The sequence below is a fragment of the Zosterops lateralis genome (genome assembly GCF_965231275.1).
Source record: "Zosterops lateralis genome assembly, chromosome: 4".
NCBI classification, from domain to species: domain Eukaryota; kingdom Metazoa; phylum Chordata; class Aves; order Passeriformes; family Zosteropidae; genus Zosterops; species Zosterops lateralis.
The window spans coordinates 25538822-25564011 of NC_139765.1; the positions used below are offsets into that span (position 1 = coordinate 25538822).

Genomic DNA, 25190 nt, shown 5'->3' on the forward strand with positions numbered 1-25190 from the left:
AATCTTTATCTATGTCTGAACCATACCATTCAGTTCTCCAACTTCAGGAGATTATTTGGTTATTTATGAAGTGTTCACTTGAGAATTGGCCTGTATATTTATTTATCATTTTTTACATGCAGGCATAGTTTTCATTACATATATATGCCTTAATCAGACAATAACAGAAAGAGTTTTATAAAAAAGAGCCAAGAAACACTGATTAATGAGACTATCGATAACTCAAAAGTGCCCCTTTTCTCTGAAATTTGATTTCTGAAGTTCATAAAATCACAATATATTTTGAACAAAATTTAAAAAATGCAAAACATGCAAAGAAGACTTAAAACTGAGAATGCATTTTTAGTAAAAATAAATCACAGTAACAAAACATTAGAAGCACAATACTCCCATAAATCATTCAAGTGTTTCTAAATTTTAGTGTTTATTCTTATGTCCACATTTTGGCAGAAAGTTTTATTATCCCAGCACACCATCTCCCATATATTTTACTGAAAGATTCTATTAAAAAAAAACCAAACAAGTACAACAGCTGTTGTTTTACACAACTCAGCTATTAATACTACCTAGTGATAGAAAAACTAGAATTTTCTAATTCATCCCATGTGGCTTATGCAGAAAGAGGAAAAATTTGTCATTTGAAAAAAATTACTTATGGTGACCTAAGAGAATCTCAAAGAAAAGACTGCATGAAGTTCAGAAGAAATGTTGCATTCCTCTCATCTAACACCAAATATGCCTGAGCTGGTCCTAAAAGAGGACCAACTTTGTAAGACTTATGCTAAGCACCAGAAACACTGCATTTAATGGGAATGTTAATTTGTTTAATCTTGCCCCATTTCCTCCTTAAAAGAAGTCTGATCTGTTTAATTTCCCACCCACCTGAGACCCTAGTAGAAAAGAATGAGAACTAACTATAAAAATCTACTTATATCTTCCTTCGTAATGTCTGTTCCATTTCATGTCATTAGGATCAAGATTTTTTATCAAGCTTTAAAAAAATCCCATGCTGCTGTTATTTCTGCTGCTAGAGAATGAATATTGACTCCTACACTCTAAATGCTTCCTGGATGTCTTTCAGTTTTTGTTTTGACTGTCCCCTGTTGAAGTGCACAACATCCAACATGAGATAAAATGTGTACATTTAATGGAAATGACTTGCACATTAATTCAGTTTACTCCATGTTCCTTGAACGTCCAAAGCAGAGATCTAATTAAAAAAAGCAAGGGGCTTAATTGATGACTACAAATGACTTCACAAATAAATGACACTGTGTTTTTTCTAAACTCCTGTTGCTGCTTTTCTTAATGCAGTCAACGGAGTTTCTACAGTTAACAAAATCAAGTCAGGAAAAATATTCCACATCTTCATTTTAATCCATTATTTTTTGATAATCCACAAGTAAGTAATTAAAGTAAGAAGCCTTGTAGACTGTTGCAGTTTAACCGCAGCTGGTAACTAAGTACCACTCAGCTGCTTTTTCACTTCACCCTCCTCTCCGGTAAAAAAAAAAGTAAAACTTGTGGGTTGAGATAAGAATGGTTTGATAATTGAAATAAAATAGTATTAGTAATAATAATAATATTAGTAGTAATGAGAAGGGGAGAGAGAGAGGAATAAAACCCAGGAGAAACAAATGATCCAGAAAACAATTGCTCACCAACTGACCCATGCCCAGCCCCACCCCAAACCACAGCAAGCCCTTGCCAGCCAACTCCCTCCAGTTCATGTACTGGGCATGGTGTCCTATGGTATGAAATAACCCTTCGGCTCATTCAGATCAGCTGTCCTGGCCATGCTCCCCCCCAACTTCTCGAGCAGCTCCTTACTGGCAGAGCATGGGAAATGGGAAAGTCCTTGACTCTGCAAAAACTAAAACATCTCTGTTATCAACATTATTCTCATACTAAATTCAAAATGCAGCACTGTATCATTCTCTAAGAAGAAATTTAACTCTATCCCAGGCAAAACTGGGACATAGGCTCAGTCGCAAGAAAAGACACAGCAAAGGATTTCCTCACTCTAACAAACAGAACGTACTTCTGTATTATAAATCTGCAAAGCAGCTAAGCAACTTGATAAAGACCTTAAAGATCCTTGCAAGGATTAGCTGGATGGGAAGTGCTGAAGCACGATGTACATGCTGGAAAAGCATGGCCGGCTACTTAGGAAAAGCCCAAGTACACAAACAGCAAAAATTCTGCTCTCCATTCTAAATCCAGCAAAACAAATGACCGCAAGTATTCAAGATAGTGGTTAATATGCCAAGTTACCTAAGAACATAAAGACTATTATATTAGATGCAAGGTTTGTCTAGTTCAGAGTTTTCTGGGTAGAATATACAGCTATAGAAAGAAGATATTCTGGTTTCACATACGTGGTATGTAACAGCACTTCTGCTGAAGTTTATCCCAGCTCCCAACAATCTGCACTGAGGACTTCTTAATCACTGCTGAAAATTTTGTCTTAAACAGCCAATGGACTTTTCATCTACAACTTTTTCTATACACTCTGGTTCTTGCAAGTTTCTCTATCAAATAAGTTGTGTTATGTGAAAAAGTAATTAATGCTGTTTATTTTAATTGCCTTGAGTGATAATTTATGTCAATGCTCTTTGATTTTTGTAATGTAGAGTAAATAATTCTTTTCTATTCCTCTTTTCCTTGTCATTTATGATGTACATAATCAGACTCAGTCATAATTTTTCTGCCCACGTATTTTGCTTCATTTAATCTCTCCTCTTCTCCAACTTCAAGAATCTATCCCATTTCTTTGATCATCTTTGCTGTATTTTTTGTAGCCTTTCTTGGTCTACCTTTTCTTCAAAGAAATGTAAGAACCAGAACTATAAACAGTATTCAAGGAATTTTGTAAAAATTTATTTTGCATAATATTACCCAGCCTTATATAGTCTTTTACATCTTTCATCATGACAGAAGCTTTTATTTGTACTACTATGGGTAATTCTGTACCATTGGCAAACCTAGTTGTTATAGACAAGTAATGAGATGGTTGGCTCTCACAATTAAGGGATAAATATTATGTGTATGTTAGAAGAAGTTTTGTAGATGTAGTTATATTATTGTGATATGTCTTCCCATAGTCTTTTTTCTCCTCCCCCTTATATTGTTGTCACGGGATGGTCTTGGTAGCCAGGGCACTTGGGGAGGGCTGGCTTGTTACTATGGCAACAGCAGCCTCCAATCAAGAGATAAGAAACTGATTTTAACCAATGGATGGCAAAGAAGGGGTTAACTGACAAGACTTTGCAGACACAGGCATTTTCTAAATGAGCACATGACTGCTGGTCACAGAGACTCCCAGCACCGCTCTTTCTCCTTATTCAGTCCTTGGTTGTGTTTTCTTAAGGTTTAACAAACCTTTGAAATTTTAAAAAGTGAGCGTCATTTCTCAGACTAGTCATGCCATTATTTGTCTCCTACAGCTTATTAATTATGAACACAAGCCCTTTCTGTTATAAATGAGGCCAAAAATCCAGAATTAGAAAAAAAATTGGCCAATCATTTATTGTAACAAAAGGACTATTGGAACAGCAAAAGGTTTGGGGTAGTCCCAAACCCTTTACGACAAAGCAGAGTAACAAACTACGTATGGTACCATACGGGCACCTCTCCCTTTAGGCAACAGTGTCCCTCAGAGAAAAGGCATTCCCTCAGCCTGTCAGCCCCTTTTATTTTCTCCCTTCTTCCCGTGATTGGTGGATTTTGGATCCTTGAGATGATTGGCTCATTTTCTGGGGTTCTATTGGTCCCCAGCAGGAACTTCTCTGGACCAATCATTCTTTCCCGCCTTTGAATGATTGGTCAGTTGGGTCCACCAATCATTGACCCACAGTGATGTTATGATTGGGAGCCTACTGCGGGGGAAGAAGGATCCTGTCTTTCCTCTCTGGTGACAGCCTGGCGAATACTCTAACAATTCTTTAACTGTAACTTCTTACACTCCTAGTATTTAAAACTTATAGTGACAATTTATACAAACTTGCAATCACAACTATACAAAACTTATAGTAACAACTCATACAAAGTTACAGATGGAAATAACACTTATGAGATACATAAACATTTGTGACAGACATACAAAGTTGCAAATGGAAATGGAAACTTATAAGATACATATCTATACACTTATATATATGTATAAAACGAAAAGGTCTAACTTTAAACATTTATAACACTTTCTTTAGATAAACAAAAGGTTCTTTCAAGTGTTCAAATCAGGTGCATTTTATCCTTTTCACTGCTATTTCCCTGTACAATTTCTGCTAGAAATGAGAAAGGTTATTATGTAGCTTCTCTTCTTAGGATTAGTACTGTGGACATTTTTTGAGGTATTTGCTAACATGTGGATTTTGAATTTAATTATACTCAGATAACTGTAGTAGAATTATAATTTAATAATAAAATTTCAGCTCAGGTGGTGTGTAATTCAATATTAGTCCAGAGTTACCTGTTCACTTGTGCTTTTTCTAAGAAAGACGGAAACAGAAAGTTCATGCTGTTTATTATGCTATGTAATTGCATTTATTAGGTCAATATGGGCAGAACAAAAGTGTCCAACTATTACTTATCTTTCTATATAAAATCTGTAATTTGTTTAATATGTCACTCACTGTTCCTATCCAGGCTGGCTGGCTGATGAATAATTTGGCTTCAATATAGTGAGTTGCCCATCTAAACATACAATTGAAAACAAGATTATTTTACTAACTGATAAAAAAAATATTTATTTTGAGAGAAACTTTCTATCATATTTAGAACTATTTTTCCACTGGCATAATCTATTTATATTTATGTATACTTATGTACAATGTATGTTTATTTCATGTACAATCCCCATTGTACATGAAATAGATACAATATCCTACATGTTACCTTCCACCTATCACATAAAAATTTATTTTAGTTTTTAGCTTCCTCTTCTAAAATCAGGCTTTCCACTTTATCCAACTTTTTAAAAAACATCTAATTTTTGAATAAAAACACTTACATAATTGGGCTTTTTTTTTTTTTTTTTTTTTTTTTTTTTTTTTTTTGTTATTTCCTACCTCAATAGAACTGTTTGCCTCTTCTATTTCCTATCTACAGTTTGTTGACCTCCATCTGTTCTTTATTTAAGGTTAAAGAAAACCCCTCACACTATTTTACCTTTAAAGGAATTGCCCTGAACTGTGTGCTCTTCTCTATGGCAGTTTCCTCCCACAAATTTTTAAGATGACAAAGCAATTCTTACATGGAAGTACCAAGAGGGTAAAATACTCGCAGTACTGATGTTTCCTTTACCTCTGATTGGAACCAATCCTTCTCATAGGCTCATTTTTTTCAAGTAATCCACCTTCCTAATTGTACTGCATTTCTGTTGCCATTTCCCTCGCCCCAGCCATTGAAAGGTTGAAGTCTCAGCCTCTCTATTTTGCATGAGTTTAAAAATATTTCACAGTAAAATTCAGACTTTTGGCTTCCTAACAATTTCAATTTTGGGCTATATCTTCACAAGAAATCCTTTCCCTGACTATCTTTTCCCTAACTATCTCTGTATTATTTTTACCCATGTGTGCTCTGGTCACTTGTCACACCTGCATGAGTATTATAGGCATTAAGATGTTCCCACTCACTAAGTCTTCCATTGCTATGGTTCATATTGTTTCTTCTTGTTTTCTGGGATCCCAACTCTGAAGGGATAGCTTCAATGCACAAGGAATGAGTTAGGGAAATCTCATCTATGGAACCACTTCCAGCCTTCCTACATGAAATTCTCTGATGCATGACCTCAGTAGTACCAGGGCTGCAAGGGGAACAGAACAGAATGGTTCAACAATATTTCTGAAACTTTCATCAGTGATGCCACTCTCTTTGGAGCTCCTTCTCTTTAGTCACCATGGACACAGGAGACAGCATGCTGTCAATGCTGTCAGTGAGGACCATGAGCTGTTTGCACCATAAACATGTGCAAGTTACCCACCTAAAGAAACAATACTAAGTGACAATGCCTACAAAGGAAACTGGCAAGCCCCATTTAGTCTGATTTTCTATGTTACAACTACTGCTCTTTTTTTTTTTTTTAATTTGGGATTTTTGGTTTTAGCAAGAGAAGGGAAGAGAAGAGAAGAATTTAGTGTGGTCTATTACTGAGTAAATAAAACTAAATATTGAAAATAGACTGATTTGGGAGCATGGTGGTGGGTGGGTTATAATGCCTTTTTTTCTCTCTCTTATTCAAGCAAGAAGTTAGTCCCAGAGCTTTCATTTCTCCTTGTAGCCAAAGTCCTCTTTACATTTTTACGGCCATCAATTTCAGGGCATGCTCCATGCTAGGACTCTATGTGCTTGACAGGTTTTCATTAGTGGTCCTAGATTTGTACTGGTGTACTTTGCCTGTGAGGTTTCAGCCACTCACTTTAATTAATTAGGCTGTTGTCTTCTGTTTCTCTAATGGGGATTATTAGGGAAAGGCAAGCTGCCACAGAATCTCTCACAAAGACTTGCAGTTTGCACTACAGCCTCTTTTCCAGATGAAGTCATATAGTAAGGTTTGGAATCAAGACTTCTAATTTAAACTCGCAAATTTGTTTTAGACTACAGTTTAGACTTTCTGAAACTCAGCCTATAGAAACAAAATGCCTAGCAATATTCCTGCTAACAGTCAGCAGTTAGACACAGATATGATGGTATTTATTTGGATATTTTAAGATGCCTTACTTAATGGAAAAAGAACATTTCAAACATACCACATTCACTGGCTGATTCCCCCACCAGCTGGAAGAACTGCTGAGCAATTTTCAGATGATCTCTCTGGAATAAGAATAAAAAAGAAATCCAAGATGAGTTCCAGTGTTGATGCTACAATACACAGTGAAAATATGCTCTGAGGAACACTTGGGGAGCAACTAACAGATAAACTAGGGCTGAAGCAAAAAGAGAAAAGGTAAATGTGCCACTCTGTGTGCCTAGATAAAGAAGAATGCTGTACAAAGCAAACAGGGATTTTGTAAACAGGATAGAGAAATCAAATTAATCTTGATTTACTATCAAGACCAGCAACAGAAATTTGCATTTCATTCATTTTGGACTGATTATTGTACAGAAGGAGGTTAAGAGACTCAGAAATCCTGCAATCTAAATAAGAAATAACGGCCTCTTTCACTCCTTTCCAGTTTCTACAGATCTGTTCATATTACATTGTTGCAGAAGCTGGAGAACCTCATGGCCTTTACTCACCGAGCCCATTTCTTGTCCAAGTGCTGCATTTACCACCCCTTTAAGGATGTACTCCTGGGGAAAAAAAGAGATCAGAGAAGACCTGATGAAGATTTCAGAAGATACATAAAAGCCTATGTGTACATTATTTTCTTCATAAATTCAACTCTATCACAACTAAGTTTAGTAGGTAGCAGGTTACTGTGTGTCCTGGGTTGTAGTGTAGGATGTGCCCAAAGTATTTATTCTATCACCATCTTCATGAGCTGTTGAAATCAGGTGGAGCAATGTTTCCCTTGCCCTCTCCCTCTGGACTATCTTCTGTTAATGGCCCATCAATGCCTTGCAGCCTGACTCATAGGTAACTCCCTCCCTCTCTCCTCCTATCTCTGTTTAATGGGCCATCAAGGACCCACTTCACAACTCATCATCCCATTGTGAGATGCTCCGCCCAGGAAGAGGAGCCAAGCATTCTCACTTGGATATAATCTGGGATTTGGGACAGTACAAGCAGCCCTTACCTACTGGATTCCCAGAGGACAAGAGCTACCAGACCTTTCTACAGCATCACTGCTTCAACAAGACCACTTCATCTGGACTGCTTCCACCACCCTAACTAACATGGTGTCAGGTTGTATTCTGACTCTGTCAGGGGTCTTTTGAACTATTGTGGTGTTTTATTTTATTTTCCTTTCCTTTCTATTAAATTGTATTTCTGACTTGGAGTCTCTCACTGGTTATGCTTTCAAACCACTACACTGTGGTAGTGCTTAAGCACAGTACTAATTTAGTTCCTCAAAATACATTCTACTTGCTAGGTAGTCACTTCTACTAAATATGTTAGATGCAAAGGGGTATTGTGTTTTCTGGTAAGTTTTATAGTCAAAGACAATGCACCAGGAGGAACATGGTTGCACGGCCTCTTTACCATCACATCACCCTGAAGTGCACTATTGTTATACTAAAGCACAGATCCCCTTTCAAATATGCACATTGGTTAACTGTAACCACTGACATCCTTGCTGCAAAATTCCTAGTGTTTCTCATCAGGACAAATATGTCAAGAGGTTTGTGCTCTGTGGCCATGTTACTCCACTGAAATTAGGAACAGAAGTTGAATACCCTGTAACCTCTAGTATGAGAAACTATAGTTTAATTCTTCTCTGAACAATTTTTTCTCAGCATGTAACATACTCTTTTGTCTTATCCAAATCTTGTAATTAAGAGTTGTATCTATAAACTTGTTTTAGCAGGTACTCCTGATAAACCAGGACAGCCCTGTCACGAAGGTAAACACAGAAGAAGAGAGACATCTTTCAAGAGACCAACGACAGAATGTAAAGAAACAACCTGAGAATACTACCCAGGACAGTAAGTAATCATTTCAGCACACAAATTGTCTTACAGATGCCTAATTATTATCCTACAGGCATTGAGACAAAGAAGAAATTTGAGAAGTACTCAAGGAGGTTTTAGAAGTAGTTTTGCAAGTCTTAGCAGGGAGTTCCTTACAAGTGTGAGTGAGAAATAGAAATAGAAAAAAAAAAAGCACAAAGATTCTTATTTCAAAGTGTGATCAAGAATTATTAGCCAAGTATATTGAGACAACAAAGGATACAATAGGACCAACAGCTGCAGAACACTTTTCAAGTAAGTTTTGCTATACTGAAAAATGCAAGAAATGTAAAGCAACATCAGAAGACACTTCTCAGCACAGAATCACCAGATTTGTTTTTGAGGTTGTCCTTTTCCCTTCCTCCCTCCTTCCCTCCCTCTCTCCATCTAATTCCTTACACAGACTCATGAAAGGTCTCTTTTATGCCCAGCTATGCAACCTTTGGAAAATAAACAGCAAAGAGGAATAAATCAGAGACTAAAGATGCTGGAACTACCACAGAAGAAAATTACAGTAGCAGCCAAGGGATACTGCAGTTTTCACTCATGGCAGCCAAAGTGTGATGGGATTAGAAAATACCATTTATTAAATCTGTTTAATTTAGCTCATTTTAATTGAAATGGCTTCAGTACAAATTATATGAGCATCTGAGCTAGCAGATATGAGGGGTGAAAGCTACCACCAGGAAGACAACCAGCTATAGTTGTACAGAGGCTTTTACCTGTGCAGTAATGGTCAATTTTCCAAAATCAAGGCTGCACACAAAAGAGCTGTATTCTTAGTTGAACCCAGGTGGTACAGTAATAAACAGGCTAAGTATTCATATATGCCCATATGTAATACTTTATGCATGCACATTAAATTTATTGTTGATGATGGGATGAAAATACAAGAGTTATAAGGGTGGGAATGGGGCAAGCTGTCCTAAGGATACCAGTTTTGTATATGGCAGGTTTCATATCAGTTTATAACCTCTGTCTTTATGTGCCATGACATAGTTTTCCAATTACCTGTGGAGCTGTAGGTTCCAGGTCCTTAATCAGGTTATAAGCCTCCTGGACATCATCTGAAATGCGAGACATCAGAATGCATGATGACCCATAGCACACTGTATTAGAACAAGTCACTCATCCTCTACAACATTCTCCAGTAGTTACAGACTTAGAAATAAACCACTTGGACAGGAGGAGAAAGGTAACTATAAATCATTGTGAATTTCTATTACAATGCTGATAGTTTTCTAGAACTCAAATAACAAACACAAGAGTGAGTAATAGCTTATTTACTACAGTTTTCCTAGCAGAGATGGTTTGGCCCCTTTGTTCATAATCCAGTGGCTGCCTTCTCAATAGGACAAGGTCAAAAAAATAAATCCATCATCTTCCTGTATTTTGTTTTCTCATATTTATTTAGCCCTTTAAAGAGAATAGAGTAACATGATGCTGTAGGGAAACTTCATCTTTTCCTTAGCAATATTTCAGCATCTGCCCAGCAGATCCTAATTAACAAGGAAAAATCACTACTAGTATAGAAGTTTACATGTGAAGTTTGAAATCTATAAACAACTTCCTTTCCACTTAATAATTATATAAACTGAATAGATCCTAAACTTTACTCAAATTAAAAAAAAAAAAAAAATGTTGGCACTATGGTTGGCTTTGTGAATCAATGTAGTGAAGATCGTCTGTTCTGGCAAAATTTTGTTACTACAGCATTACACCAACTGCCCACACAAATAAGCCTTATCAAACAAAAATTTTATTCACTAGAACATACAATCCATGCAGGAACTTAAGGCAATATACACTGGAGCTGCCAGGCTCCCACCCATCACCTCTGCTTTCTTACCTACTTCCTTGACTCCCTTGAACATAGTAAGGCAGCATTACCTTTCCTTTGTGCTTTTTTTTTTTTTTTTTTTTTTAAGCTATCTCAGATAACCACAACAAAAAAAAAGAGAGTAGCCCTCATTTTTATCAACACAGTATAGACCATCAACAGAGAACTGTGCTCTTGAGGCTCCAAAAGAAGTGACTAGCAAATCTCATTGGAACAGATTACAGCAGGATACCAACTGACTTCAAACCCTAAGTTGCTGCCCTGAAGAGTTCAAACAGTGGAGTGCGTGTTTGTGCTTCAGTCATTCCGGTTCAGAGCATGTATTAGCACAAGCCTATGTTTATCAGAGAGTTTTTAAGTTTTGGAGAGACAGCTGTAGTCATAAGAAGTAAGAATTTCTCACTCTGCTAACCAATGCTGCTACCCTAGCAAGACTTAAAAATGGAAACTTAGCCAAACCAGAAAATTCCCCCTGACCTTCTTTGTCAGTAGACAAATCATTTATATATCACAGTGAAGAGCAGAGCCTAACTAATGAAAATTACTGCAAGGCTAACAGCATATGAGTAAACAAGACTGATTTTTAACTGATGCATGAGATACACTTTGTTTCCATGTAAACAGAACTTATTTGAAACAAGTTATTATCAACAATATTATTGTGCAAGATAATTGGTAATAGTACCAATATTGCCTATTGCTGGCAACAATAATACTGGACAGAAAGGTGGCTGGGGACAACATACATGGATTTACCAATGCCAAAAGGTACTCACTAATTCAAGGTGTGACTGGTTGTGTGAATAAGGGGATAATGGTTGATGCTGTATACCTTGACTTTAGCCATGTCTCTGACATGGTCTCTCATACAAACATGAAAGATAGGACTGGCTAAGTAAGACTAAAAGGGGATGGAAAACTGGCTGGACTACCAAAGGAGAGTGCTCAGTCGTACAAAATTCAACAGTAGCTCATTACTAATTGAATGCCCTAGGGACTGATACTGTTGAATAACTTATTTTAATTAATGATCCAGATGATAGCGTAGAGTACTCTGAGCAAGCCTGCAAATGATAAAAGATTGTGAAGAACGCTCCCAGATCTTGAGAAGCAGCTCAGTAGGCTGAAAAAATGGGCTAAAAGAAATCTGATGAAGTTCAGTGGAGACAAAATGCAAGTCTTGCCTCTTGCTTGGTTTGAAACATGCCTGAGCAAGTCAGGTGGGGAGCTGACTGGCTAAAAGGCAATCTGGCAGACAGTGCAGCCTTGCAGCAAAGGAGGCCAACTGCACACTGGATCGTATTAGCATGAATAGAGCCATCACAGCAAGGGAAGGAATTCTTTATTTGGCACTTGCGAGGTTGCACATGAGTACTGCGTTCAGGTTGGGATCCTACCATCACGACAGATATTGAAACACTGGAGTGAGCCCAACTGAGGGCTCCCAAGGCAGGAAGAGGACTGAGGAGAAACTGAGAGAATTGTGTTTGCTTAGCTTTCAGAGGAGAAAGGATCTCAGGGGGAATCTTATCACTCTCTACAATTAACTGATAAGAGGGTACAGAGCAGATGGAAGCAGGTTCCAAAGAGTGAGAGAAAGGCAGTGGACTCAAGGTAGAACAGAGGAAGTTCTGACTAGATGCTTTTCTGGACAAGGCTTTAAGCAACCTGATCTAATTGGACCTGCCTTGAATCACACACACAGCGAGTCAACCCACTGTTGAATAAAAGAACACAATGGGAGAATAGGAATAGCTCTGAAAACTCAGATATAATTCAGAGAAGCTGGCAAACACAGGAGAGATATAAAATCCTTACCAACTGATTCTGGCTACCTACCTGCATTCTTTAGGAATTGTAAAGTAGATTTTAATGAAATATCTTGTTCACAGTCACTTTGGTTCATATTTTGTTTGCGCTTTACTCACAGAAATGATTTTCCTTGCTGTTACAGGACATATGCCTACCATTCTTACATATTCATGCAGAGGAGAGGTCGCCTCATTAGAAACAAATAAACACTACCATCCCCAAAGCCATCTCCTGCAACCCAAGAACCTCCAATACTCTGTTGAAGTAAGCTTTTTTATGAGTGCTGAGTATTAAAACCTTTCTCTGCAAGACATGGGCACTTTTACTTCACTATTTTACAGAGGGACAGAAAGTGAAATAAATTACATTTTACTGCAAAGAAAAAAAAAACATTGAATAAGTTGAGATAAGATGAAATAATGTCATCCCTGAAGCTATGAAAGATCAAGAGGAAGGTGTATTTACCTTGCTGGAGATAGTAAATCACAAGATTCAGTCTTGCCTCAGGAACAACATCAACCAGAGGAGGTAGGACCTGCAAAGCCCCTTCTCCGCCTCGGAAAACCACCTGCAAAGAAAAGCAGCGTGTTGATAATCATGTGTCAGAATCTTTTCTCTGATGTTAATTCAAGGAAATTAATCCTTAAATTACTACACAAACAATAGGAAAGTGTCAGTGGCTCAAGCATTAGCTTAATTCCTGTTTTAATATAGCTATAGAATTATACAGTGTGACAGTCTTTACTCTGAAGAATATAAGTATTTAATCCATATATAAAGATTAACTTATTTCAGCTTTTAGCAGCTCAAAAGAGTGATACATTATATATCAAAGATTTGAAAGAATGACCTAGTCTGAGTGAAGGCAACACATACAGAACTATAAACTGGATATGATGTTTTCATATAAAAAAATTAGGCTAACAACTCCACATTTATTTAGAATGACACAGGATCCTAAAATGATCAGGAGCAGTTGATTATACTCCAGTTTCACATGACAGTTCCTCCAACAACATCTAATGTACTTATTCAATAAAGCACTGGCAAAAATACCAACGTACAAAATAAACAACACTAACTTACAAAAGTCCAGTTTGAAAGCAGTTTTAACTCATGGGGAAAGAAGCGTTAGCTTGTGATGACTGCTCTTGAAAAGTGACAAAGCAAGTTACTGCTCTTCATTAAACAGGATCAATATATTGTTACCAGTTGTTCAGCAAAATAATAATACCACTGAAGGGAAAATTAACCATTAGTTACTCTTAGTTACTCTTTTACTGCAGAACACAATCGTGTTTTGATTTCACAAACATCTTTTTTCCTAGAACTCCTTGCCTAGTACTTTTTGGATGAAGGTCATTTTTATGAGCTATCTTTATTCCAGTCAAATTGTTCTGGTACTAAATAGAGTTCAGGGTCATCCTGACTTGTTTCTACAGTGTCTTTATGGAGTGGGCTCCACAAAATATCTTGCAAAGGTACTCTTACACAACATACATTATTTTAATATACCTTCACAACTAGAAGCAACATTATTATTATTTCCTTGACACAGTCTCAAACTGTCAGGGAAAAATTCCAGGAAAAAAGTAAATACACTTGATGGCACATTCATTATTCTGGTAGGATTCCTGGAATGGGACTTCCATGGCAGCAGAGACTCAACTAAGTCTGCAATTTTTCCAAATATTCCATTTTATGAATCATCATGAAAAACTCTACAAGTGAGTGCAGTTCATATTGAATCCCAGAAATGCATTACTTACCAGATTGTGCTTAATGAGCTCCTTGCCAAACTCAAAAGATGATGAGGCACTGTCTGTCAAGTTCTTCAGCTCTGCCTGGAATTACATACATTCCAAAATTTTAACATAAAACCAAGAAAGCACAGAAGCCTAAGTGGAGCTTCAAATGAGCATCAAAGCTGACAGCAAGACATCTCCATTGGTGTTGGATGATGAGAAGATTTTGCTTTCCATTTCCATCTAATTATTTTAGCAACTGGGTAATACATATAAACACAATATTAAAAGGATACTGGGAAAATGGTAAGACCACTGCGCACATATGTGGACAGACGGGTTAATGCCAGGGAAACTGAAATACGTGACATTCCTAAAAGGACACACTGTCAAGGTAAAGGCCATTATCAACATTGCTGATTAAGACAAAGGAAAAATGTGTGGAATCTTAAGCTAAAATAAAGGCGAGTTGAGTCCAATAGATACCTCTGCAGCTTTTCCATTGTAAAGTCGGAAATGGTTACAGGCCTTAAGGTTAAGAGCAATGGTGCTGTCAGGAACTTGCTGAAGATAAACGGCTAGCACTTCCTGTGATACATCATAGTAATCCAGTTTGTAATAGCACAGGGCTACATATACATTCAGAGCCAGGTATTCCCTGCAGGAAAGAGGATTAAAGAGAACCTTTAAATCCCACCAAATAGTTTAACATTTTCCATTCCAGTGCATTAAAATCAGTAAACAAAAAGAAAACTCTCACATCTATATATATTTTACAAACACATCAAAACTGGAGTTTCTGAGAAATGCTTAGGGCTTCTCTAGTTTGTTAGCTAGGACAGATTCACAATAGTTTTTTTCCACAGCAGCTACTGCAGCTTTTAAGAATTAGGAACAAAACTTTTGGTTTGTGTATCTGGGAAATGGTGGCAACTTCACACCAAAGCAATGTGAAGAATATGATTTTCTAAGCAATACAAAGACATTTAATATGCACACAAAAGTTTGTAGTGAGTACAATTATTTTAAAAAATTGTCATTATGATGTCTTAAGTTTTAGCTTTCATATTTTTCAGATTCTGTGCTTGCCTACGTGTGTAGCTCTGAGCTTCATATTAAGTAAGTTCTCTTCACAGGGTAGGTAGACAAAAACAATCCCTTTCCAGCTTGAAACCAAGGACAACTGTTACAAGCTTCAGGCCCAAAAGGTATAAACAATGGAGAACTGAAGAGACAAACAAGGAGAATGGAACTTCATAACCTGAAGTTATAATTGGACAATTAACCCCAATATGCAAATAGACCAAAACTTATAAAAGTGTGAAACCTCATGACTGGTCATCCATTTTTGTGACCATTTTGGGTCCATCTTGGGTGTAGCCCTGGCCAGGCTCTTGTACTGCCCAAGGTGTATACTTTAAGGTTTTTTAATAAATACCTACTTTATTCTTTAACTCTGTCTAGTCTCTGTTCTAGATCAGTCTCTCAAGGCATCAATTACAAGCAGTCAAGCCAGAAGAACTAGACAGAGAAAAGACAAGCATTTGTGAAAACTCTAAGTAAAAGGATAATTGTTATGAAGGTTACTCATTTAGCTTTGAGTGATTGTTTCTGCACAACTTGGAGGTTAAAATATCTTTCCTAGGCGTTACATGATATATGCATTATGATGGATTTCTCTGAAACATTCAAGAGGAGATAGTGCCAAAAGATATCAGTATTCTGGGACAGTAGTTTCTATTTTATTAAAATTACTTCCAGCCACTTAAGAATTCAATTTGTTCCTTGTTAAATTCTAGACTAAAAATTTGCAGAACATGACAGAAAGACCCATCAACAAGTGCCATAAAGGATAAACACAAAAGAAAGGAATTTTAGACTTAAAGGAATGCAAGGAACTCTACATAAAACCCAGGAACTGAACCCTTCTTAGAAAGGCTAAGAGGTGAAAGAGAAATCAATAATTCAAGCAAGATCACAAGATTAGCCATCAGAGGGGAAAAAATAAAAAGACAAAACAGTACATCTTCATATATCATTTCAGAAGAAATAAATTACAAAATAAAAAAGATATCATAATGAATTAACCAACAATTTCACAAAAAGAAAACTAGAAAGAGCAGACTTCTTTTTAAACTAGGGTTTTTTAATAATACTTTGAGTAAACAAAATTGAGGAGCTGTAACTGGTGCACAGTTTGTGATGGGAAAGGGACATAGTAGTTGTGGAAAATGCCTACTTTCAGAAACCAAGCAGCTATTTGGAATTTAAATAGCACCAATAACATAGATGTTCCAATAGGGTTTGGGGATGCGCACCGATTATCCAGCAGAATGCGCTTGTAGATATCAATAGCTTCTTGGTAGTGGGACCGCATGTAGTGGATAGATGCCAGGCTCAGCTGATCTTCTGTAACATCTTGCAGGTTCTGGTGAGAGCTCATTAGTTTCTTTTCATCACTGAACTAAAAAGAGTGGGACACATTCTCAGAAGAGTTCATCAACGAAAGCTTTTTAATTAACCAGGTTAGTTTTGTCCTTGTTGGTAAACAGGACTAAATATCTGGAAAACCAGTTACTTTAAAGTTAATTTGACCAATGGAGAAAGACAAACATTAAAGAGGCAGATGAGTTCAAACTGGATAAATGTTAGGCTAAAACTAAGCACACATTTTCCTTTAAGGGGTGATTTAGATATAATTACATGTCATATGCTTTGATGGATAAGAGGGAAAGAGCTGAAGTAATTATTTCACAAACAGAAATTCGCAACACAAAATTTCAATGTAATTATTCAAGCCAGCAAAAATTCTGTCTGTAGATCCAAATCTAATGTTTCGTGAATAGCAGAAAAACACAAGACTTGCAAATACACAAGCCCAAATTTTTGTAAGTTTTCTTTACAGCACTAACAAGTTCACTTTTACTAGCTTCCAAATTTCTTTAAGTAAATGATTTATTTTTAAAAGCATCACTGAATAGCACATAAAACACACACAGAAGGCCAAAAAAAAGGAACAGAGTTAAACATACCCATTATATTTGTATTAAAATAGTGAAGTTGAGGCTATTTACCTAATCAGTCTGCTCAAATCACTTATTCCACTGTTTCCCTTTGCTGGTTTTGCTGATTCAAGAGTAATGATGAATTTCTCTTAGACACAAATTCTAATATTATATATTTGTTTTTCCACCTATCTGTTAGTTTTCCTCAAATTCTTCTCCTCCCTCTTTGAGCCAGTCACAAAGTTAAAAAGCAAGATAAGTTGCTTAACAGAACTAAAGGCAATGGACTTCATAGTTTTGGTAAAACCCTTTATTTTCAATGACTAACTAGATGAAGAGAAGTTTCATAATTGCTAGTTCATCACAGACATCTTTAAGTGCCAATGCCACTGTAAAAATGCTTTAAGATTTCTCTCTTAAAATGAACAGATATTTAAGTAAAGAGAAACTGACATCAAAGTTAACATTCAGGATTTATACTTCCTTTTAAGTCAGTGTCTTTAGTAGCAGAATACTTCTCAAGTATTCTGTACAGGTTGGTACAAAACCTAATTTAAGGGAAGATAGCTATGTGTGGTAAGTGATATAAGCACTTAATTGTTGTCAAAATTAAATTAAATTTCATGCTATTAACAATATGATTTCCTGGACATTGAACCACTTAAGAGGATCAGTAATAGCATATACACCATTTTGGTCAAATTGCTACATATAAGAGAGCTGCAAGTATGGAAACCTTGGTACATTTAGAAAAAAAAGTAAAATAGTGGCTTCTACATTTTTGATTCTATTAAGGTTCATGCTCCTTGTGATCAAAAATACCATTACATTCCTATTATATGACTTACATGAAGTGTATTGGTAATACTTTCCTTAGAAACATGTTGAGAGCATCTATTCTGCGATCATGTTTTCATACTTGATTTCTCCTCCACATTTTAATACAGTAGGGTGGTTATGAAAAAGTTTGTTCTTCTGCCACCACAGGCATTTTAATTATTCTGCCAGATTGCCAGCAGAAATTACACATTACCAAATTGAAAAGAAAACAAACAAAGCAGGAGTGAAGACGTCATACCTTATGTGCCAGGTGAAAGAGTAAACGGTTCTGGAGACCACTCTTAGGCGCTGAAAGGGAAATTCAGTGAGTATTATTGTAATTAACCACTCACAGGGTATCTCTTCATATTTTTAACTTTCTCAATAGATATGAATGCACCCCTATTCTTTTATTAACTAGCCCAACTACAGTTCATTGAGAGCCCTTTGCAGGTCATGCCTTGGCAGAGGTTCTACCAATTTTAGGGTGGTTTCAAGGTCTTCCTCATTCCTATCTTCATTCCCTGACTTACTTCTTTTTAAATCTCTGTTGAAAATATTTTTTATTGGCCTCTACCTTCCATGAGCCTTAAAACTTCTATGAATTGCATTATCACTTCCCTGCAGTGATTTCTCAATAATTCTCTGGGGGGTTTTTGTGACACATAAGCATGGCACCTTTTCAAAATAAAAAGCAGCAACAGATAAACTCCTTAAGGCTCCTTCTATGACGTGTCACATTTGAAGTAAGTTTTGATTTATAATTCCAGTAATCTTGACAATTTCTAGTGTATTGAAAAATCCAGTGCTGCTACGATTTTGTTAGGCATGCATGCTACATTATACTTCTAATATTTCTTCTGTCCTTAGGAATTATAGGCACATGAAAGAATTCTACAGCCAGAGCACATAAGATTCAAACTAAGATATGGTATGAGATTTAAGGGGGAAATCTTCTTACCAGAGCCAGTAAAGTTAATGAAATTCCTTGCTCTATCAGGATTAGGCATTCCATTGAATTCACTTCATATGACACAAATTGTAAACTGCAGAGTTTTAAGTCACTAGAGCCTTTTGCTTCACCAAGAGTGACAAATGTCCTCATTGAACAGAGCTATTCATTTCTGTTGCAAGCAATCTTCCAAAAAGCCTTCCCTTGTTTCCTGTACTTTTCCTAGTCTAATAAGCATTCTCATTCTTGCTCAGACCAACCAGCTGGCAAACCATGTTCCACAGAAGGGGTGTAGATGGAATCTTTACAAAAAGCAGAATTACTTACTGTGTTTATAAGGCCACAAAAGTGCAGAGTTAGCACAGCAATAGCCTGTAACACAAGGCTGTAATTCTTCTGACATCCTAAGCCATAAGAGGGCTCAAACCATCAATTCCTCTTCCCCACCATCCCCCTGGAGATGAATTTTTTTTTAAAGCAATTTAGGGAGAGATTTCCAGGTTTCTTACTCTTTCTCCACATATAAGTAAACTTTGTAACACAGTGGACAGTGCCAAAACCCAGGCCATTCTGATCAGATTGGCAGCACAAGGCTGCCCACCTACTTTTAATAAGTACAGGAACTAACTAATTCTCCCCTTTTTTCCTTAGCAAGCTGTGTTATTTAACCATGTTCCTCGAAAAATGAGGACAGTGAATTGTATCTCTAAAGAACTACTAGAATAGAAATCCAAAATACAAAGGTGTTATGAAAGGACTCTCACAAGACCACAACATCTTGTAAGATGTTCTTCTTCAGAGCAGATGTAAGCTGTACTTCTAACAAAGTATCAAGTTGCTAAGAAGCTAAATGGTCTTTAGTCTAGGATGTATGTGTGAATTAAGTGATTTATTAAAGAACAGAAAGTTTTTCTGATCTGCAATAAATATTGCATAGGCAGCTATAGCAGTGTAACTGACATGATAGTATGGATATTCATCCACTGAGTTAGAAAGTGAGAGTACCTTAATTTAAATGCATGCTCTTCACTCTACATGTTCCCCAGCATTAATTGATAGGTTTTAATATCAAAGTTTAGAAGGGTTGCACATGGACCCCATATCTGCTTTTGTGAGAAACTTCAACCACAACTATCCTTCACAATTCAAAACTCTGGTCATCAAAGACTCCAAAAATACAAGCAGGACAGATTGTGGCATTTATACTGAAAATAACATATTGTATAATAACAGTACTATGGGTAAAGACACCAATGTTCCTTTTTTGTGTAGGTTTTCCTTTTTTTCCCCCTTTTGAGTGTGTTTAAGCATTAATTTCACTGTGAAAACTGTGACTTGCAAGCAATACTGTCAAAAATCTAAACCAAGGAATTTTTGTTTCACTAGTCAACCAGTGAGTGCAGGCTGACCTTGCAAAGCTGGCATCTGGTCTGACATCAAAATTATTATTTATTTCTTGGCAAAAGCTGGAGGGTTACCCCACATTATTTAACACCTAAGAACAGACAAAAGATGAAATCTGAGTTTTGATGGAATGCACGGATATATGGAGGGTGGAGAAGTGTCTTGCTTCCTAAGATATTATATGATACTAGCTATCTGATATTCTCTAAAATAAATTGCTTCAAACCCCATGCAAATATAGCTCTGTCAACATAGTAAGCAAAATATGGAAGCATTCAATATCAGCAGTTTGTTTTCTCTTGGTGCCAAATGCATTCTTTGAGGAAGATAAGGAAACATATGAACAAGGTCAGATTAGTTTTCAGAAAGAATGGGGTCATGAATATCAGATAAAGACATTGTCAATCACTAGAGCAGGAAGTGATACAACTGCCTCATCAAGGATAATGATTTTTAAGGGACACTTAAGGGACATTTAAAGTTTGTTCTTTTATTATTCTCTGCTGCTACTGAATTTCATTGTCACTGATCTATTAATGCTACAAGGAAATACAATCTTTTTTCCTGTTTTCAAGACAGTGGCTCTCTCTCTATTTTTTTTAATTTATTATTTTATTTAAAAAAAAAAACAAAACAGTACTAAGCAATCTTGGGATCATAATGCACATGACAACTATGCTGCTCAGCAACAAACTGGAGCCTGTTCTAGGTCTAGTGTTTGCCTTATAGTCAAGCACTGAAGTAGCTGGACAGGATATATCTCTTTCCACCTAGGAAACACACTGATAGTCCTTTGCCAAAATTTTTGTCATGATCAGTGCTGCTTTTCCAGGCACTATCATAGCTGTCATTGATCTTAAAAGTGTTCTGTATATTTTTATGTGCTGACACTGACAGGCACCTAGTGCAGTATTTTTTAAAATATAATAAGCAACTAAGTAAGAATAAAGACATGGTTGAAGATGTCTTTACTAATTATTAAACAAAACATCAAACTCACTAGAAATGGCAGCTCAGACTCACGGTGGCTTCCATATTGCTGTCTCAGGCAGTAAAAAGATGATGAAACAGAATCATGGACAATCTGTCATTTGTGTCCTCTCATAAGAGTGCAAGGCACTGCTGGTCATGCATCCAGCATTAACAAATCCCATCTAGCACATAATGCATATTCTGTAGCAGCCCTTCACACATCAACAGGCTTAGAACAGATGTTAAACACAGCAGGAGCTGTGTGTGCCTCAAAACCAAAGTTTCACTGGTGGAGGGGAAAATGAAAGGGAATGGAAAAAATGTTCAAAAAGAGCCATGGTCCAGCAGTGAGGTTTACACTTACACCCATTTGAACAGCTCAAGTGTTCAGAATTTTCTTGAATGAAATTTACAGAGGATATTCACTGAAATTTTCCTATTCCCATAAAAATTAAATGGCAGTTCAGCTATGTTCAGTTACTTGCAATACACACACATTTAATTTCAGTCATACTATACACAGTGAATTAAAGATCAGCAAATTAATTACTCCTGGGCTGTAGCTTCCACTATACTTAAAAAAAAACAACAAAACAAACAAAACCCAAGAAAATAAGGTTAGTAGCTCTCAGAGTTTAAATGTGATATTTTCATTCATGCACTTTGAAAGTTCTATATATGAAACGGCTGGTTCAAAACATCAGCAAAAATGCACCAAAAAATAACTACTGTCCTCAAGGCAGTTAAAATCATGTAGGTGAACATGCAATCCTAAGAAAAGGAAAACCCAGTAACTGTTCTGTGCCTGCTTGTAACTGAACATTTTCAGTAGTGACAAGTATTTCACACCAATATAACCTGAAAAATGTTATTTCACGAATAGGCGAAATCCGTTTGGAAAATGTCATTGTTCTTACTAACCCATCTCTGTTCTGCTTTTGTACAATATTGCTCCTTTCAATATAGGCTGTAAAATGAGTTCCCTTTTCAGTTAAACCACATTCAAATCTGACATATGCAGAGATATGCAGAAGCAAAGTAATTACAAAGCTTTTCCTATCAAAAATTGGAAGGGATGAAAAAAATCCCCAGCTTTAGTGAATGGTGAATCCCCAGAATACAACTCTGTGCATGATTCTTAAATTTAATTCTAAGATTCCATTTATCCTAAAAAGACTATTTTTCATAACAGACCTAACTGCAGCCCCACTTATGTGTATATTTTGTGGTTTAAAAGAACAATTTTTTACTGTTTTAGTTCTTAGATTCTTTCTTAATGCAAGCCAATAGCTTCTGAGAGCACTATGTGGGATTCTAAAAACTTGGATCAGTTGCCAGGATCACAGTCCAAGTGTGCCAGGCTGAGTTTCTATTCTTTGGCCTTTGCAAGACACAGGAACTGTGAATGCAACGTAAGAGTATTGGTTTTTATAATGAAAAAAAATTTATATATTAAACCATGATCAGTAGTTTAAGCCTCATTCTCTCAAGACAAGATTGGCTATCCACAGCACAGAAAACATATGTTCAGCCAATGTATGAGAACACAGATGCAAAAGGAGTCAACAAAGCATCACCTCGCAGCTTCACTATGAGATGACTACAAAATAACAGTAGCTGACTTGGAAGTAATTCTACCTTCACCTCAGAACCAGGAACATTAGTAACTCCAATGTGAGTGGACAAGAGGGGAAAAGGAGATGCCAGAAATATCTGAAAGGAATTTGGAAGAAAGCCAAGAGGAGGTAAAATACAACTGCATTAATACAACCTTCAAGAAGGGATTTTTCTTTATTGCCTTTTTGCTCTACTTCTTAGGTCATATTTGCAGTAATTCTTTTTTATATGACTTTTGATATTTAGCCTTATTCGTCCCTGAAAGAATCACAGAATAACTTAGATTGGACGGGACCTTAAAGATATCTAATTCCAACCCCCCTGCCACAGACATGAACACCTTCCACTAGACCAGGTTTCTCAAGGTCTTGTTCAGCTTGGCTTTGAACACTTCCAGGGATGGAACTTCTTTGGGTAACCCCTCACCACCTTCACAGTAAAGAATTTCTTCCTTGTATCTAATCTAAACCTACTCTCTTTCAGTTAAAAGCCATTCCTCCTTGTCCTATCACTACATGCCTGTGTTAGTGGTCCCTGTTCAGCTGTCTTGTAAGCATTTTCCTAGGTGCTGGAAAGCCTCACTGAGGTCTCCCTGAAGCCTTCTGTTCTCCAAGCTGAAAAATACAATTCTCTTTGCCTTTACTTGTAGGAAAGGCCTTTAATCATTTTGGTGGCCTTCTTTGAACTTGCTCCAGCAGGTCATGGCCTTCCTATGCTGGGGACCCCAGAGCTAAATGCACCACTGCAGAGATTAGATAACATTGGTCCTAATAGGGACCCCGGGGGACACCACTGGTCACGGATGCCCACTGGGACTCTGAGCTGTTGATCACTACCCTCTGGATCTGACTGTCTGATCAATTCCTAATTCACCTAACAGTCTACCCATCAAATCCATATCTGTACAATTTAGAGAGAAGAATGTTGTGGGGAACTGTGTCAAGAGCTTTACACAAATCCAGATAAATGACATCCATAGCCCTTCCCTTGCCCACTGATGGAGTCACTCCATCATAGAAAGCCACTCGGTTGGTCAGGCAAGTCCTGCCCTTGGTGAAGTCATGCTGGCTGTCCTTAATGACCTTCCCATCTCCTCTATTCCATGAAGTTTGAATTAAATAACAACAAGTTAAGAGATCAATTCATATCTGTTATAAAATAAAGGTAAAACCTTGCTCCACAAGAGATTGTGGACTATGTATCTATATGAATGTATTAATTATCTCATGGCTTTTAATGATAGTTTCCTAAATTTTCCTAAATTTTAAGCATCCTGCAAAATTTTACTCATTAATGGAATGATGGTTAACAATAATTTCCTTAAGCAACAGCAACAGTATACGGCAAGAAAGAACTTGACTTGATTTCAAGATATTTACATGTTTGCGTGGAAAACCTGTTCCAGAAGCTAGCTGATTCATGCTCCCTTTCACACAGAGATTCTGTCACTGTAGAAATTTAGAATTATAGCTGAAACTGAATTAGTTCTCCTTAATTTGTTTTATCACTATGCTACTTTCAGGGGTTTAGTGTAACTGCAGCAATAAACAGCATGCACTGTGCAAGAATTCAGGCAAAATAATCCCAAAATAGAAATGGTAAGCAGCCTAATATTAACACTATCGTTTTTTTCAAGTGGTATTCAAGGCAGTATTGGATAAATGGTGTTCTTCTAAAGACTAAACCTATTCAAAGGAAGAATTTTGCTTCTTCAAGATCTTTGCAAAACCACAGAAGAGAGCATAAGATGATATGGCCTCAGTTGTCAATACTGTATTGGAAACAGCCACCTCTGATGCCATCCTAAGTTGTTAAAAAAAACCTAAAAGAGGATCTGACAAGCGAAAATAAAAAGGTTTAAACTCAATATAAGGAAGATTGAAAGGGGAATATACCACACTTGGAAGCTTTCAGTGGAGAAAGAACAAGTGTTACAAATCCTCACCTGTGACTGCTTCCCCACCAAGCTTAAGTAGCTAGAAATCACCAGGATTACAGTACTCATAAGAAAGGTTTAGCACCTCCTTATAAGAACTGGCATGCTGTCCTTCTTAAACAGTGACGTAAAATCAAGTACTGATCAGGCACTGAACTAATGTGTCCACTCAGTTGTTTTCTGTTCCCTCCCTCAGCTGCACTCTCTCCTACCCTTGCCTCCAGCACCCAAGTACCACTAACTGCACCCCTCACTCTGCCACTCACCATTCTACTACTAACTAATCTGAAGGGGCATGACAAACATTAACGTTCCCTCACCTCCAGCTCGTAGTTAATAAATGCACATGCCCAGCTGTGTATATGTCATCTCTAGAATGGATTACTGTAACTCACAAGATATGAAGCTGATGACAATGGCTCCAACTGGTAGAAGATGCAGCTGCTTGTTTCCTCCAGCTTTAGGTCACAGTGAT

General features: G+C 36.9%; 1 protein-coding gene across 7 annotated transcripts in view; it reads right to left on the reverse strand.

Annotated features, from left to right (window-relative positions):
• IFT56 (intraflagellar transport 56) overlaps positions 1 to 25190 on the reverse strand; it is a 56785-nt gene that overhangs the window by 23861 nt on the left and 7734 nt on the right. For 6 of the 7 annotated variants that reach the window (XM_083860215.1, XM_083860217.1, XM_083860216.1 and 3 more), the window contains 8 exons: positions 18094 to 18143; positions 16329 to 16474; positions 14497 to 14668; positions 14035 to 14109; positions 12731 to 12833; positions 9625 to 9680; positions 7240 to 7293; positions 6750 to 6813 (listed from right to left, as the gene is read on the reverse strand). In XM_083860215.1, coding sequence (XP_083716341.1) covers positions 6750 to 6813; positions 7240 to 7293; positions 9625 to 9680; positions 12731 to 12833; positions 14035 to 14109; positions 14497 to 14668; positions 16329 to 16474; positions 18094 to 18143 — 720 coding nt within the window. Of the gene's footprint in view, positions 1 to 6749; positions 6814 to 7239; positions 7294 to 8671; positions 8879 to 9624; positions 9681 to 12730; positions 12834 to 14034; positions 14110 to 14496; positions 14669 to 16328; positions 16475 to 18093; positions 18144 to 25190 lie in introns of those variants that run through there. The other variant, XM_083860219.1, reaches the window with a different exon arrangement.